The sequence below is a fragment of the Drosophila sulfurigaster genome, chromosome X (assembly GCF_023558435.1).
Source record: "Drosophila sulfurigaster albostrigata strain 15112-1811.04 chromosome X, ASM2355843v2, whole genome shotgun sequence".
NCBI classification, from domain to species: domain Eukaryota; kingdom Metazoa; phylum Arthropoda; class Insecta; order Diptera; family Drosophilidae; genus Drosophila; species Drosophila sulfurigaster.
In genome coordinates, this window is record NC_084885.1 from 27,519,215 (window position 1) to 27,534,909 (window position 15,695).

A 15,695-nucleotide genomic window follows, 5' to 3' on the forward strand; every position below is an offset into this window, starting at 1 on the left:
AGTTACTTCCTCTTCGAAGATGGGCGAAAAACCAAAATCATATCAGATTCGAAAATGATGTTAACATTAAATGATTGTAAACTCAATAAATCAACATTTAAAATTCTTTATGACGATGGTAAGTTCAAAAATATATATTATATGACGACCCGATTTCGATTTTTTACTACATTTTAAACTTGTCTCGCAATAATCATAATGAAATTATTTATGAGAATAGTAGTATTGATTTTTATAAGCTGCTGAGTTTTCTGTAAATATCAACTCTATTTCCTGATTTCTATAAGCTCTAGAAGTTTCCTGAATATATAAACTCCATTTCCTCATTTCTTAAGCTTCCTGAAAATATCAATTAAATTTCCTGATTTCTATAAGCTCACGAAGATTTCTGATATCAACTCTATTTCCTGATTTCTATAAGCTCTAAAAGTTTCCTGATATCAACTCATTTCTTTAAGCTCTCGAAATTGTCTGATATCAACTCCATATTGTGATTTCTATAAGCTCCCGAAGTTTCCAGAAAATATCTACTCGATTTCCCCAGCAGAGTAAAAAGTCGAATGCGGCTTGAATGTATTTATATATAATCACTCGTTTATTTTCTAACGTTTTTTTTATCTCAATTTGCTTTTTCCTCTCTGCTCAAAATGTCGCTCGTCATTTTACTTGGTAATCATTCGTTATCATTTATGTTTATCTCTTCTGTTTTTTTTTTTGCATTTTTTTGTTGTTTTTGGTTTTGTTTTTTCGCTTGGATAGGGTGTAAAAAGTTTTGAAATGTTCTTAATAGGATCAAGACATACTTATTACCAGCTAATTAATGCTCATTTTGCATATTTTCTTCTTCATCGATTCGATTTTTTGTCGTGTTTTATTTTTGTTTGTTTGTTGTTGTTGTTTTGTTAGGTATTTGTTGCAAGTTAACATTAACGTTTGTTTGTTTGTTTTTTGGGAGAGGTTTTCCGTTCGTCATTGTTTTCTGTGGAAGTATTATCAATGTATCTTACAAACAGTTAAGAATAGAAATGATAATTTTCGCTATGGATGTGTTTCAACTATGTGAGGAGGAGGAGGGTGAAGGGTGAAGGGAGATGGGGGAAATTCAGTTTCGTTTTCAGTTAACGTTAATGTCAGCTTTATGGAACGCTAACGCTATAGTTATAGTTATACAATTACATATTTATATATGTGTGTGTGTGTTTGTGTTTTATATATGTACAATATATTAAAGTATACATATATATTTATTATTATATTTATTTATATCATTTACATACAAAAAAAACACTCGAGCTGATGTCAACGACGATTTTGCGCTCAGAGCAGCTGCTGCTTAGGAAAAGTTAATCAAGTATTAACAAAATCATAATCATAATATGCAACTAAATTATAGTTATCATTAATAATAATTATTCTTTGTATGAATACAATTATAATGTTCTTGTTGTTTATTTTGCGGCTTTCATTTCTTTTTGGGGGGATCCTTTGACGTCTAGGACAGGATCTACCCAAATTTTGTATTTTGAGCCAATTGAAAATTGAAAAATTACATTTAATGAATATTGCCTTAAGCATTCGTTTGACCAGAATTTTCACATGACAGAATTGAATGTAGTTTTGTTTGTTTGTTTTTTTTATGGTATTCTTCTTTTCTTGTTGTTGTTCTTGTCGAATTAACAAATACACAAACAGAATACATTTATAACAAATTAAAAAAGAGGGATTCTTGTTTAAAAGTATATAAAAAATAATAATAATAATAATAATCAAATATAACTAGCAATAACTTATTGAAGACGCATCGGTCAAGCGGATAAACACACAAACAAAAATAGCAAAAACAGAACAAAACAAAAAGGGAGGAAAAACAATTATTAAATTATACATACATAAGGTTTACAAATTTGTTATTTAAGTTTACGCGCTCCACCTCTTGCCATTGTTGTTGTTGTTGTTTTTTTGTGGTATTTGTTTTTTTTGGTTGCTTTGCTTTTTGTTGTTGTTGTTGTTATAGTTTTCGTCTCTAATTAAGCATAAATTATTTATAGTGTATATGTGTGTGTGTGTCGGTGTGTGTGTGTGTATGTGTTTCCTTTGTAATTTGTTTTATATAGTTGCGGTTGTTGTTGTTGTTGTTTTGTGTTTATCCTATTTTAGTTTTCGTTTAAAATAATAAATACATACATACATATACATTACATTACAATTACATCATTACATCATATCCATAGTACAAAATATAAAATTTAACATCACATTGGTTGACATTCTTTTGTTGGTTGGTTGGTTGCTTCGCTTTACAATCATTCATTCATTCCTCCTATTCATTCATTCATTCCTCCATCATCCTCATCCTCAACATCTTTCTTTCCTTGTCATCATTTAACTTTTAACTTTTCTCCTCTTTTTTTTTTTTTTGTGGGTTGGTTGGTTTCGTTTCTCTTTTTTGTTTGTTTGTTTGTTTTAATTTAATTAATTTGTTTCAATTGATTTGTGTGTGTTTTCTTTGTTTTGGGATAGCATCAACAGTCGGTAGGTCAAAACGATCGATTCCTCGATCCAAAACTCGGGTTGTCGCAGCCTCTCTTCTCTACTTCTCTCTCTCGAAATCCATCTCTCTCTTTCGTACCCGTTTCCTTCTGTTTCTCATTTCTCATAGAAATGTTATTGGCCTCTCCTTGCGCTAGCCTGCAATTGTATAAAAACGTTCATTTCAATCAATTGTCTCAGATTCATTCACAGCCACAGCTGTCTATAGTTAGATCAGTTCACGTACACACACACATATATATATATATAGTCCAGCTGTGATTATGGTTTAACTGAACGCGCATCTACGCACAGTCCACTTGAGCTTTAAACGAGACTTAACGAGCACACGCTCAATACAAATGCAATATGCATAAGTGTGTCAAATGGCACCAAATACTATATACTATATATATATACACAGAGTATATATACATTTGATATATTTACATATACGCTTCTTAATTATTGTGCATTTAGTTTTTATCACTCGAACATTTCCCTTGCCATTTGCATTCGCATTTCTATTACCTAATAAGATTGTTACTAATCTCCTGGATGCTCGGGACATGAGCGATTCACCTCAAACCAACGATCGATGCAGCTAGAATAGAAAGTATTGATTATAGTCGAGCATACATTTAGATGATATGCGTAGAGCTCACCTTTTGTGGTAGATGCAGAGACATGGCAATCGAGCAATTGTATCACCTGGACTCAAGTCTTCAAGACAAATGACGCATTCGCCCTTGGCGTCCATCAAAGTGTCCTCTGTGAGATAGATAATTCAATTTTAATTCGATGTAAACAATATGAAATGTTATCGTTACCGTTATAGGAGAGTCGTGGTTTCGTTAGGCACATAACTAAATGGCATTCAATATCGTCTGGCAAAACGAATTTATTACACACGGGACACTTGATGCCTGCGTTGAACAGAAATGTTTGTATTTGAAGTGAATCGAATATTGAAAGTTGTTTGTTACCATTAAAGGACCAAATGTGCGATGGAAGCGATGTCGCTGTGTAAACACGTCCAATGCCATTCGCCGATGTTGTGGACGAGGCGAGCGTGATGCTCTCAATGATGTTGGCGCCCGTCATAGACATGTCCTAAGAGCAACAGATTGTGGTGTCAGATCAGATGTGATGTAATGGGAAGAGGAATATGGAACACTTACGCGTATGGAGTGATTGAGTGCCTGACGTTGCATCAGACTTTGTGTGGTCGCCAGCGATCGGTTGTTGTTGCCAGCCGCCGGGAAACTGGAATTGGAATTCGCTGACACCGAAACTGAGACGGCGGGATGTGTGTGCGGATACGTTGTTGATCCCTGTTGCTGTTGCTGCTGCTGCAGCAATTGTTGTTGCTGCTGCTGCTGCTGTTGATGCTGCTGCTGCTGCTGTTGGATGTCTGGCACTGAGCTGAGACTGCGAGCACGTTGCCTGTCTATGGACGTGGAGTTCTGCTGATTGTTGTGCTGCTGTTGTTGCTGCAGCTGCAACTGCTGCTGCTGCTGTTGCTGATGGTGATACACTTGGAGGCCGGGCAATGTGCGCAGCAGATTAAAGCCTTGACCGGCATCGCCGACACCGCGGTTGCCAACCGCAGCTCCTCCACCTGTTGTCGCCGATGTGTCCGCTGTTGCAGCAGCCAGCGAGGCTGCTGTCGTGTGTGTGGCACCCGTTGAGCTGCTGGAGAATGTTCGGGAGCGTGGGCTCTGCTGGCCGCTGGTCGCAGGTGTGCTTGCCTTTTGACCCATAGAGTTTGAATCTCTTTCTCACACGGCCTCTGCCCCTCTCCTCTCCTCTGTGGCCCTTGCGGTTCACTGATCTTTGATTAATTAATGATTGCACTTTGTTCTTCTTCTTCTTATTGTCTGTTGTCTTCAGTTGCTGCTGCTGTTGCTGTTGTTGCGTTGCCACCACTCTTCGGTTATTTGTTCAATCACGTCGCGGATTTGTCTGTTTGTTTGTCTCTGTCTCTGTTTCGTCTCCTTTTGCTTGCTTGGTTTGTTGTCTGTCTCTCACTTCGTTTTGTAGCCAAATACGTATATTTGCTTTATGCTTTCTTATTACGCCTTGTTCTTGTTCTTCTTCTTCTTGTTGTTGTTCTTTGTTCGCTCGTGCGTGCGTGTGAATGTATGTGTGCGAGTGTTGTGTATGTGTATGTGCGTTCACATTTAAGGAAACAAAACAAATGACAGGCAAGCAGCAAGCAGCAGACAACAATAGCAAACAAAGTTGGTGTTACGAATTGAGGGAGGTGGAAAAGGAAGTGGAAATGGAAGTGGTGGAGGAGGCGGAGGCGGTGGCGGGGGAGGGTCGACGGGTCAGCAGCAGTAGCGGCGACGGGCGGCGTTGATAAATGCGGTGTATAGATAAGTTTGAGAGTGTTTGTGTGCCTTGTGCCTTTGCCTCTGTGCTGCTGATGACGATGACGACGACGATGGTGATGATGATGATAGTGATGTTTTTGTTGCTGCTGCTGATGATGATGATGATTGTTCTATGTGTGAATGTGCGAACACGCGTATGTATGTGTGTGTGTGTGTGTAAGCGGGTGCCAAAAGTGCGCGGAGCGTTTGGGGGACAGAGAGAGAGAGAGAAAGAGAGGGCGTTAATCGGACGGTCGGTCGGTCGTCGGTGTCGGGTTGTTGTTGGTGTTGGTTTCGTCGTCGTTGCCGTTGCCGTTGTCGGTGCGTAGTTTATTATTATACCGAAAGCCAAAATAGTTGTGGACTATAACTATGCTTAATCCGCTTGATTACCACTCGCAATTTAAATGAATGTTTCCGTTTTGCTCTATTTTATTTTTAACATCTCCTCCGTTTTCGTTTTATGTGTACTCTTTGCTTTGCTTTTTTGACCACCACAATTTATTGGCCGACCACCACAAAATCACAAGTTTATCGCAATTGTGTTGTGGGTGTTGCAAAATGCCAAAATGCTGATACATCGATACACTGTCTGCAAAGTCGATTGGTGTGCAAAGTCGACTCGATAACCCATGACGTGCATATCAAGCTCAATAGTTTGAGCATGGATGGTAATAGTTGTTGACAAAACAAAGAACAAGTCAAAAATTCACCTGTCGCTCTCGCAAGTTAAATTTATTATTATAAACAAAAAATTTACAGTGCAGTGCAACGTGTTTGCTTTAAAAAAGCTGCGTAAACAATAAGAGTGCCGAGTGGCAGCTGGTGAACATCGATATCCAGATATCGAAGAAGATATCGATACGATATGCGTAGATGCTGCCAACAAGCTACAAAATAATAAAAAGAAAAAGAGATTACTCTTTAATTATGTGTTTGTGTTTGTAAAAGAACAGCGCATTTATTTGCAAGACAAGCAAGGAAGCAAGCAAGCGGCATGAGTTGGTTTGAAAAAGCTCGTACCGTTTTAATTGAGGCGCTCGATATTCAGGATGATGACAGCAAGGCAACAGCAACAACACCAACAGCGGATAGCAACGTTGCTAGTGTTACAGGGGCAGGCGGTGGCTCCTCTGGCAGCGGGAGCAACAACAACAGTGCAGCGTCAACCACAGCTGCAGCGTCAACAGCAGCAGCAACGACGACCGCAGCATCGTCATCGATGGCTACGTCAGCCATCGAGGGAGCAACCTTCTATGATAATCCGCATGCCAACGAGATGGTAACAATTCCGCCCAGAGCGAGTGCCAGCGATGCCACCACAGACACTTTGTATGCCAATAAAAAACGCCAGTCTGCCACATCAGATTCCGTTGATCTGCTGTCATCGCCATCACCCACCACGCCCTCGTCGCAAAGTGTTGGTGGCTGTATGCGAAACTCGGAATCGTCACTGGAGCTGATCACAGCGCCGAGCACAGCCAGCGAAATGGAGCTGCAAATGTCACCGGATACGGAGCCCTCGCTGCCTGACAGCATTGTGATCATAGCCAGCAATGAGACGTCGTCCGACAATGCGGAAGAGGATGATGATGATGATGGACAGGCTATTAACTTGGAACAGGACGATCATTCGTTACATCTAAATGGCAAGTCGCCATGGATTATTGTTTTTTACAACAGACAGTCATAATTCCTTCTCTCTTTGCAGATTCTACAAAGACCATGAAAGCGCTGGTCTTTAGCGATACGCAGACGGCTGCCAACGTGTCGGGATCAGGTGCTGGCGCCGATTCGGACTCCACGCAAAGCTTCGAGGACATACAGCTGCAGCTGAGCCACAAGAGTCCGCAGCCAGCGGCAAGCATCAGCAGCAAAGCGACCGAAATGGTGGATCAAAGCTATTCGTCGACGTCATCAGATATTGAGATCATCTCGAATCCCAACGGTGGCGATTCAAGCACGAACAGCACCACAACACGCACCAGTCCGCAAAAGTTCAAGGAGCTGTGCGGCGCAATGAAGCAACCGCAGGCGCTTCATGCATTGCATGCTCATCAAGGTGTCAAAGGCAAGGGTCATCATCGCGAACCGTCGGAGATCTCGCTGCTGTCGGAGTCGGACTCGCAGTCGGAGCTGGACAAGCTGGTGCATCGCATTAGCGAACTCAATCAGGTGATTGAGGCACGCGAACAGCGTCTACTTCAATCGGAGCGACAAAATGCCGAGCTGCTCGAGCGCAATCAGCAGCTTTGCGCCCACGTGGAGGCGGCGAAGCACAGCGCCGAGAGCACGGAGGCCAATGAGGCGGTGCAACGGCTGTCGGCGCTGGAGAAGAAGTTCCAGGGTAGCATAAGGGAACGCGATGCATTGCGCATACAGATCAAGAGCCTGAAGGACGAGCTGCTCAACAAGATACCCAGAGATGAGCTGACCGAGTGCAATGAGATGATTGCGGGCCTGCAGTCAGAGGGCGAGAAGCTGTCCAAGGAGATATTGCAGCAGTCGAACATCATCAAGAAGCTGCGTGCCAAAGAGAAGACATCGGACACGCTGCTCAAGAAGAACGGCGAACAGATCTCGTTGCTGTCGAGCGAATCGGAGCGTTTGAAGAAGTCGCTGGCCGCCAAAGAGGAGATGGAACGCAGCCAAATCGAGGCTGTCAATCGGATGACGAACGAGAAGCGACGCGTCGACGAGGAGAATGCCGAGTGTCGCAGTCGCAACGAGGATTTGCAATCGATGCTGGCGGCGCTGCAGGCAAGCTTCGATGGCGTCAAGGGCGATTTGCAGCAGCGTCAGCGACACGAACAGCATCAGATACAGGCCGAGAATCAGGAGTATGTGCAGCAGTTGAGCGACATGCGCGAGAAGTTGCGCTTGACCGAGCACAACATGGCCAAGCGGGAGCAGCAGCTGCGCGAGGAGAATCGTGAGCTGTTGCGTCGCTTGGAGGCCGCCGAGTCGCGTGCCGAGTCGAGCACCCAAGAGCTGAGTGTGTCCACAACGCCGTTAATACGGCAGATTGAATCGCTGCAAAAGACGCTAAATCAACGCAACGCCAGTTGGAGCAAGGATGAGCAGCAGCTGCTGCAGAAGCTGGAGGATTCGCAGGCACAGTTGCGTTCCTTGCAGCAGCTGGAATCTGTGCAGCACGAGAAGCAGGAGCTGTTGCGCACACGTTGCGCCCTGCTCGAGGAGAAGCTGGCCAATGCGCTGATGCAGTCGGAGAGCGCCAAGATAACACTGCGTCAGCAGGAACTCGACGCCAGTCTCAAGGAGAGCGACTACCAGAGGTGAGAGAGAGTAGATGAAGTAAATGTAATTTCGATTCGTAATTGTTACTCCTACTTGCAGTCAAGTGGCCGCATTGCAGGAGCAGCTGCAGCAGCGCCAACAGAAGCTCGACACACTGTTGGAGCAATGCCAGCAGCTGGAGTCGGAATCGGAGCTGCAGCGTAAACAGCAGCTGCAGCATCAGCAGCGTGCCTTCCAGCCGAACAGCGAGCTGACCGTGGAGGCGGTTAAAGCCAGCAGCGAGCTGGCCGAGAGTCGCTGCCTGAAGCAGCAGCAACAGCAACAGCAGCTGCATGCTTCACCTCCACTCAGCCTGGTCGATGACAGCGGCTCCACGGAGGAGGCGCTGGGCGGCATTATCGATTGGCAGGGCGTAAGCCAAACAGTTGCATTTATGTACGAACCATGTTGTTAACTTTGTGCTGTCTTATTTTTAGGATGACTTGGAGTGCGCCTCGAATAGTGGACGCCAGCCGTCGGGAATGATACAGGGTGTGCATCTGAGCTTCTTGGCCGGCAATACCACAACGCTGGAGCATCTGCAGGCGCTGCTGAAGCAGCGCGATGGCGAGCTCACGCATCTGCAGTGGGAATTGTCGCGTCTGCAGGCGGAGCGCGGTGTGCTTGATGGCGAGATCTCCAACCTGACCATCGAATTGGAAACGGTTCGTCTATCAACTATATTATGATGCAGGTTGCAGGTTGCAGGTTGCAGGTTTAATCCCAAACTCTTCGTTGCAGTTAAAGGAACGCGTCGTCAGTTATGAGGCCATGGAGAAGGGCTACGAGGATCTGCAGCATCGCTACGATGCCTTGCTGCAAATGTATGGCGAGAAGGTGGAACGTACCGAGGAATTGGAGCTGGATCTGGTCGAGCTGAAGCAGGCGTATAAGCTTCAAATCGATGAGCTACTCGCGGCGCCGCCACCAAATCTACAGCGGACTCCCAAGCACCTCTGATTGCCATCGTTGCCATGTCGGAGACGCAACTAACAAGCATTGAATTGTATTTGTTTCTGGCTAAACAGTTGTCTGTGTCTTCTCTCTTCATTCCTTTGCTTAATCAGATCACACACACACATTTTCCAGTAAAATTCCCCTGCCTCTGTACGTCCTCGCTCCCCTATGAATTATCCATGTTTAATCGTCATACACAAAACATCCAAGTAACTATTATTTGCGTGTTGAAATTTCTAGTTATATTATGCATATATTGATCGATTGTGATAATTTTATTTATACTTATAAATTAAAAACAAAAAAAAAAAGATATATAAAAATGAAAAAAAAACAACTATAGAAAAATCGCGAATTGATATTGTAAAAACAGAAATGAAATGAAAATTGTTTGCGGTACAAGGTCAACGTAAAATCGATATAGTCCAAATAGTATATAACTTACATTGTCGGATATTAAAATTATTGACGATAAAAAAGTTGTTAAAATGTGCTATCAGATATGATCGAAAATCTTGCTTGATCTTTGCTAATTACAAGAAGAGAAGCCTATATCGCTGGAATTGCAAATTTAAGTGGACCTCTGAAAGAAAATATTTTGTTAACGTACATAAATAATTCAAGTGAAAAACACATCAATTATAAATAATTTATTTTAAACGAAAAAATATATACCAAATAAAACTAAACACATTAAAAAAGGAATATAAAAGAAATTACAAATATATATGAACATTAATTCGATCTGCGATATTGTTCTTCATAGCAGCGCCCTCTTGCGGCAGCAATTGATACCTGATTTGCTGAGCTGCTCTAACTCACGCACTCAAGATCGTCCGATCAGCGGATTTTGTATTTCGCTTGAGAATCGATCGTAAAATAAAAGCAAAAAAGTGGGATTTCCCACTGTGTAAGTCTTACATTTCTTTAATACAGCCCATTTCATTTGGTCTAACATTATGCTACTAAACACGCTTACTAAATAGGGTAAAATTTGTAGGTAAAATACTTTCTTTCATTTGGAGGTAATTACTGTTATGGCACCCATTCCAATTCCCAAGATGCTTCCCGCTTCTGTTGCTCCAGTTTCTCGGCCATGAGAATTTCTTTGGCTGCTTCGATCAGAGGAAAGACAGGTTTGCCACTGCTCTTTGGGTTGTAGCCACAGGTGTTGCTCACATCGTCCGAGTTGAGCGAGAAGATCATCAGACCGCCCACCTTAAGTGACTTGATAAAGTTGACTTTACACACGAAGCTCGACTTGCTCTCATACGAGATCCATTCACCCAATGAGCTCAAATAAGGCGAGCAGGTGTCGTTGTCGAAGGTGTAGATGGGCTTCAAGTAGCCATCGGCACAGGCGCACGTCTCCGAAAGCGTGGTGAAGCCCAGCTGACCACATTTGCCATAACCCGATGCTGGAGCACCGATGCGAGTGTTGAACGGATTCACCAAACTGCGGAGGAGACGAAGAGAGACGATGAAGAGTAGTTGCTAGATAAAAGATTTCAATGCTTACGTGAAGGAGTGTCCGTAGGTGGGCAGCCCAATGACTAGACGATGCGGCTCGAGACCATTTTGGAGCCACCAATGGGCCGTGTAGTTGATGTTGAAGGTGCCCATGATGGACTTCTCCTGGGGGCGTGCAGCGAGTGGTGCATTCAGTCCAGTGAATGGCGTATCCTCGCGATAGAAATGAAAATCGTAGGTCATCAGATTCACATAGTCCACATAGAGATTAATCTCCCGGATGTTGTAGGCATAGAAGGCGATCCCCTCAGGCGCTGCCACTGCCATGCTCAGCAGATTATCATCGCGCTTCTCACGTGTCCACTCCATGCGTATCTCGTGCAGCAGCTGGCTGAAGTGCATGCGTTCATTGGCATACGCACTGGGGAATTCCCAGTCCAAATCGATGCCATCGAGGCTGCGATACTTTTGCATGATCGCCTTGAGGGAGCGTAGAAATTGCTTGCGTTGTGTATGGTTCACCACCATCTCGGCAAACTGATGTCCGCTATCAGCACCGCCAATCCACAGCAGCAGCTTCACATGCGGGTTAGCAGCCTTATAGAGATGCGTCTCATTTTGAAGCACTTGCTCCAAACGTGGCGACAAAGTCACTGTGCAATTGTTGAGCTCGGCAGCGCCAATGTTGATGTGTGTGCAGAGATCGCCGGGCACATCGAGCAGATTTAGCTGGATGCGATCAGAAGCGGAGTAATAACAAACCAGGCGTTGTTCTTGCTGTTGTTGTTCGCTTTGTTGATGCTGGCGTCGCTGCTGATTAATCGTGAGTAAACAAAGAGGAAACATGATAAAGCAAATGAGCAACACACAGGCGATTATAAATCTGCAACGCTGCTTTCGATGATCCAGTTGTCTACTGCTGTTGCAGTTGTTATTTTCGTTTTGCAATAACTCATCCTGCAGTTGAAAGTAGTTAAACATTGTTATTTATTTTTGTTTGTTATTGTCGTTTGATAACAATAACGACGCAATTCGCGTGACCAGAAGTCGAATTTCAAAATATACCATCTAACTGGTGTTGGATAATCACCGCGGACTCGTCGATATCTTTTGGTACTCTATACATCGATAGCAAAAAGTAATCGCCACTTACTGCAGAATTTTTTTTTTTTTTTGGTATATTTGCTTACATTTGAAAATCATTGTTCGGCCTGCGCTCGTATGGAAAAATGCAAAATTTTACAAACAAATTTTGTAATTGCTTAAAATAATATGGTAGATGGGCACATTCCTTTTCAGTTAAACAATACACTGGCAGCAAATAATCATCGATTGGCAGCCATATCGATTTGCGAAAAAATATTGTCCAAAATAATCGATGCATTAGTAAGTGGCATGTCATCGATGTTTTAACCACCTCTATCGCATGTGCATATGCGTATTTGGTAAAATAAATTGTGTGTCGTTTTTTTGCTGTGAAATTTCGACGTAATTTTTTCGCGAATTTGCAAATATTAAAATGCAACTGTTGCGCCTAAACAATAAGTTGCTCGCTGCCGTCGTCTAATACGCATCAAAGGGAATATATTGCCGTGTGTGAGTGTCAGGCGTCACTGTTTTTGTATAAAATTGCTCATTGTTTGTGTGCGTGTGTTTGCGAGAGTATGCGTATGTGTTTGTGTGTGTGAATCTGTTGTGTTGCCCTCGTTGTTGTTGTTCTTGTCGCCTCATATGCCGTGCAAAACAAAACACACCCAAATGACTGATCAGCCATGTACATATATGTGAATATATAGGAAGGTGCTTGTAACCATTGCAGCAATACTATTCATTGACGAACCGGCGAAATGTAGAAATTGTCAGTTTGATAATCTTGTCTTCGTTTTCCCGTTTCCCCAACTATTTCATTTTTGGCATATTCACACGCCCATTTTTGCATAGCGTGTGTGTGTACGAGAGTGTGTGTATGTTTGTGTGTGTGCTGTTGTATGAGTCACTAGATAAATATTATTCTGCCCACATTACAAAAATTGCCGGTTCGACTTTGGCACCTTGCAGTTTATTTAGTTTGCGCTTATCTGCCTCCCTCCCCTCCCTTGTCATTCCCTTCCACTCCTTCCCACTCTCACTCACTGTCTGTTGTTGTCTCTGTCTACACATACATTTATATACCGGTTAGAGAACTTGAGCTCGCATTCTTGGGCCTCGTTCAAAATTGTAACTAACCTGCTTTTGATTTTTCTCGGTTATTAATGTTGTCTTTGTTTTTTGGGTTGTCATTGCAGCAGGTTGACGACTACGACGACGCCGACAACGACAACGACAACAACGACGACGACGACGAGGAGGCGAAGGTGGACGGGGAGGAGAAGGAGGAGGAGATAGGGAAAGCCACATGAGAACGATGACAAAAGACTACGACTACTTGCTGAAAGTTCTGCTCGTTGGGGACAGCGATGTGGGCAAGCATGAGATACTCTCCAATTTGGAGGATCCATCCACCGAGAGTCCCTTCTGCAATGGCAATGGTAAGTCGCATATTACTCAGACATAATTATATACAAATATAAATATATACTTCATTAATCACAACAGACTGCACATCGCACATACTGCAAACGGTAGCGTATAAAACAACAACGATACTGCTCGAGGGTAAACGGGTCAAGCTACAGATATGGGATACATCCGGCCAGGGGCGTTTCTGCACCATAATACGCTCGTATTCTCGCGGTGCACAGGGCATCATTCTGGTGTACGACATCACAAACAAATGGAGCTTCGATGGCATCGATCGCTGGCTGAAAGAGGTCGAGGAGGTGAGTCTGAGAGTGAATTATATTTTATATACATTTCTTAATTGATTCCCACACACTTATTCTTTCAGCATGCACCTGGCATACCGAAGGTGCTGGTGGGGAATCGTCTACACTTGGCGTACAAGCGTCAGGTGGCTGCCAAACAGGCGGAAACGTATGCCTCACGCAACAACATGTCCTGCTTCGAGATATCGCCACTCTGCGACTTCAACATACGCGAATCCTTTTGCGAATTGGCACGCATGGCGCTGCATCGCAATGGCATGGAGCACATCTGGCGCAGCAACAAGGGTAAACCAATATTTGACTTGTCGGAGTGCTTATTACTGAGTAGACTTTAGGGAAGCTATGTCGAGCCTCACAATGCTGCTGGGATTACCACAAAGCATCAATTGATTTGCACTCCAATAATGAGACATTCACTTCATTGATTCATTTGATTTAAGCATGATGAGTTTCTCTCACTTAATTGTAATAATACTAATGTATTTTCGCATTTTGTGTTTTACAGTGCTGTCGCTGCAGGAGCTCTGCTGTCGAACGATTGTGCGCCGGACAAGCGTTTATGCCATTGATTCGTTGCACCTGCCGCCCTCTGTGAAATCGACCCTCAAGTCATATGCGCTGACAACGTCACAGTGCTACAACTCTTTAACGCAAAACTCAAAGAGTCGGAATCGCTGCAAGACACCCACAAGCAACAGTCGCAACAGTTGTGCGATCGCGTGATTGCCGGCGATTGTAGGCGGTCAATCGAGGACAACGTTTCTTGTGGAACCAGCCTACGCCTAAATCTAATACCTACTTTACTTATTTAATCTTAAGCCAACACACACACACACACACACCCACACACACACACACACACCACTCAACACACACATCAAAACTAGAGCGCGAGTATTTCCAAAAACAAAACAAAACAAAGAAATTCGAAATTTTGTCATCAGCATTACAATATTTATTAACTTGAATGGTTATATTTTTTTACATTCTAAAAGCAAAGAGATAAGAGAAGAAACTAAAGTGTAATTGCTAAACACACCTTTACGATACATATACGCTATACATAAAAACATAAACATAATATATATATATTTTTTTTAACAATTAACATGATCACTACATTTACAATCGCATTACTATAATGTTGTTAATATTATTATATTATTATTATTATTATATTTGTATAACTCTAATATTTAATACGCTGATATACTTATACGAGGTATTCTTATTTTTTATTATTTTATTTTATTTTTTTTTTTTATTATACATTGTCATCGCTTTATTTTGTTTATTCCTTCTTTCTTTTTATTTCTATGAATTTGTTTGTTAACAATCAAGGAATATTCATAAAACAAAAAATGTAATTAAATGCGAACGATTTGATAAGTTGATACTAATAATAATAATTATGATATCGATACTGATACTGATACTGGATACTGATCGTGATGATGATGATAAAACATGGAAAACAACTAAAACTAAACTGTATACATGCTGTCTTTGTCTTTGTCTGGCCATCCAACTGTCTCGTTCTATTTCAGTACCTAAAAAAAGTGAAAGCTATATGCTACATATACTATTTAGAAATAGAGGGATTATATACATGGAATAATGGAACCCATGTTATGTGACCAGCCAAACGAGAGTTGCTATTAATCAAAAAAACCCATTTCAACATACTTTGACTTTGTGAAATCAACCGAAAGTGGACACATTCCGGATGCAGATTTCTAAACGAAAGAGATTCATTTGAGGTAAGCGTTGAATATTAATAATTTGCTCTTTGTAAATTGCAGATCAAAGTTGCAGAGGAAGTGATTACTATTACGATTCTGCCCGTTTCCTAGTTCTTTGCTCATCTTCGGGTTAAATGTTAGACGATCATCACTTTAGGTAAATAAATTTATAAATTCTTTATTGATTGCATTTTATAATTTCATTCCATCTATGTTGCAGGCTATTTCCTTTGTTATCTGTTGACTGTCGTCTATTATCCAGCTCCGCAAAATCTAGCATATGGTAAGCTTATTAATTATTAATTAAAATAATTTCAACCTCTGACAAACTTTTATTTTTGCTATTGTCTTCCCTAAATAGATGGTGCGCTTCCATGACTATTCCTGGCTTTTTCTTCTCTAAATCCCGATGGTATTTGAACTTCCTGCGTCCTCCGTCCTGCAAACATCCGAAGAACTATTCAAAGCTCTTTCTTCTCTGTACTCTGATGGCATTA

At 42.2% G+C, this 15,695-nt stretch overlaps 4 protein-coding genes across 5 annotated transcripts; 2 read left to right on the forward strand and 2 right to left on the reverse strand.

Annotated features, from left to right (window-relative positions):
* Window positions 1-686: 686 nt before the first annotated feature.
* On the reverse strand, window positions 687-5,394 carry LOC133849389 (E3 ubiquitin-protein ligase znrf2). Its single transcript, XM_062285434.1, has 6 exons — window positions 3,711-5,394; window positions 3,516-3,642; window positions 3,360-3,455; window positions 3,195-3,300; window positions 3,061-3,133; window positions 687-2,688 (listed from the first exon to the last, which is right to left on the reverse strand). The coding sequence occupies exons 1-5, from the start codon at window positions 4,290-4,292 to the stop codon at window positions 3,076-3,078; spliced, it is 969 nt and encodes a 322-aa protein (XP_062141418.1). The 5' UTR covers window positions 4,293-5,394; the 3' UTR covers window positions 687-2,688; window positions 3,061-3,075.
* Window positions 5,395-5,751: 357 nt separating this feature from the next.
* On the forward strand, window positions 5,752-9,563 carry LOC133849387 (TATA element modulatory factor). Its single transcript, XM_062285431.1, has 5 exons — window positions 5,752-6,556; window positions 6,619-8,203; window positions 8,265-8,577; window positions 8,642-8,869; window positions 8,946-9,563. The coding sequence occupies exons 1-5, from the start codon at window positions 5,905-5,907 to the stop codon at window positions 9,162-9,164; spliced, it is 2,997 nt and encodes a 998-aa protein (XP_062141415.1). The 5' UTR covers window positions 5,752-5,904; the 3' UTR covers window positions 9,165-9,563.
* Window positions 9,564-10,072: 509 nt separating this feature from the next.
* On the reverse strand, window positions 10,073-11,701 carry LOC133849388 (chitinase-3-like protein 2). The gene is made up of 2 exons (XM_062285432.1): window positions 10,681-11,701; window positions 10,073-10,617 (listed from the first exon to the last, which is right to left on the reverse strand). The coding sequence occupies exons 1-2, from the start codon at window positions 11,610-11,612 to the stop codon at window positions 10,197-10,199; spliced, it is 1,353 nt and encodes a 450-aa protein (XP_062141416.1). The 5' UTR covers window positions 11,613-11,701; the 3' UTR covers window positions 10,073-10,196.
* A 336-nt stretch (window positions 11,702-12,037) lies between these two features.
* On the forward strand, window positions 12,038-14,945 carry LOC133849390 (ras-related protein Rab-40C). 2 transcript variants are annotated; one of them, XM_062285436.1, is made up of 5 exons: window positions 12,038-12,227; window positions 12,920-13,159; window positions 13,227-13,450; window positions 13,519-13,741; window positions 13,962-14,945. In XM_062285436.1, exons 2-5 carry the CDS (start codon window positions 13,027-13,029, stop codon window positions 14,177-14,179), a joined length of 798 nt encoding a protein of 265 aa, XP_062141420.1. In that variant the 5' UTR covers window positions 12,038-12,227; window positions 12,920-13,026; the 3' UTR covers window positions 14,180-14,945. The 2 variants fall into 2 exon arrangements, with proteins under 2 accessions (XP_062141420.1, XP_062141419.1); XM_062285435.1 differs by having other exon boundaries at window positions 12,039-12,227; window positions 12,917-13,159.
* The last annotated feature ends 750 nt before the right edge of the window (window positions 14,946-15,695 follow it).

What these genes read in the sequence shown, in the direction of transcription:
- LOC133849389 (XM_062285434.1), bottom strand. Translation starts at nt 4,292, where the DNA reads ATGGGTCAAAAGGCAAGCACACCTGCGACCAGCGGCCAGCAGAGCCCA. An exon ending in GCACATTTGGTCCTTTAATG is followed by an intron (nt 3,456 to 3,515) that starts GTAACAAACAAC and finishes TGTTCAACGCAG; the next exon opens with GCATCAAGTGTCCCGTGTGT. An exon ending in CTCTGCATCTACCACAAAAG is followed by an intron (nt 3,134 to 3,194) that starts GTGAGCTCTACG and finishes TTTCTATTCTAG; the next exon opens with CTGCATCGATCGTTGGTTTG.
- LOC133849387 (XM_062285431.1), top strand. Translation starts at nt 5,905, where the DNA reads ATGAGTTGGTTTGAAAAAGCTCGTACCGTTTTAATTGAGGCGCTCGAT. An exon ending in GCATTATCGATTGGCAGGGC is followed by an intron (nt 8,578 to 8,641) that starts GTAAGCCAAACA and finishes TCTTATTTTTAG; the next exon opens with GATGACTTGGAGTGCGCCTC. An exon ending in TGACCATCGAATTGGAAACG is followed by an intron (nt 8,870 to 8,945) that starts GTTCGTCTATCA and finishes TCTTCGTTGCAG; the next exon opens with TTAAAGGAACGCGTCGTCAG.
- LOC133849388 (XM_062285432.1), bottom strand. Translation starts at nt 11,612, where the DNA reads ATGTTTAACTACTTTCAACTGCAGGATGAGTTATTGCAAAACGAAAAT. An exon ending in ACCTACGGACACTCCTTCAC is followed by an intron (nt 10,618 to 10,680) that starts GTAAGCATTGAA and finishes TCTCCTCCGCAG; the next exon opens with TTTGGTGAATCCGTTCAACA.
- LOC133849390 (XM_062285436.1), top strand. Translation starts at nt 13,027, where the DNA reads ATGAGAACGATGACAAAAGACTACGACTACTTGCTGAAAGTTCTGCTC. An exon ending in TCCCTTCTGCAATGGCAATG is followed by an intron (nt 13,160 to 13,226) that starts GTAAGTCGCATA and finishes TAATCACAACAG; the next exon opens with ACTGCACATCGCACATACTG. An exon ending in GGCTGAAAGAGGTCGAGGAG is followed by an intron (nt 13,451 to 13,518) that starts GTGAGTCTGAGA and finishes TTATTCTTTCAG; the next exon opens with CATGCACCTGGCATACCGAA.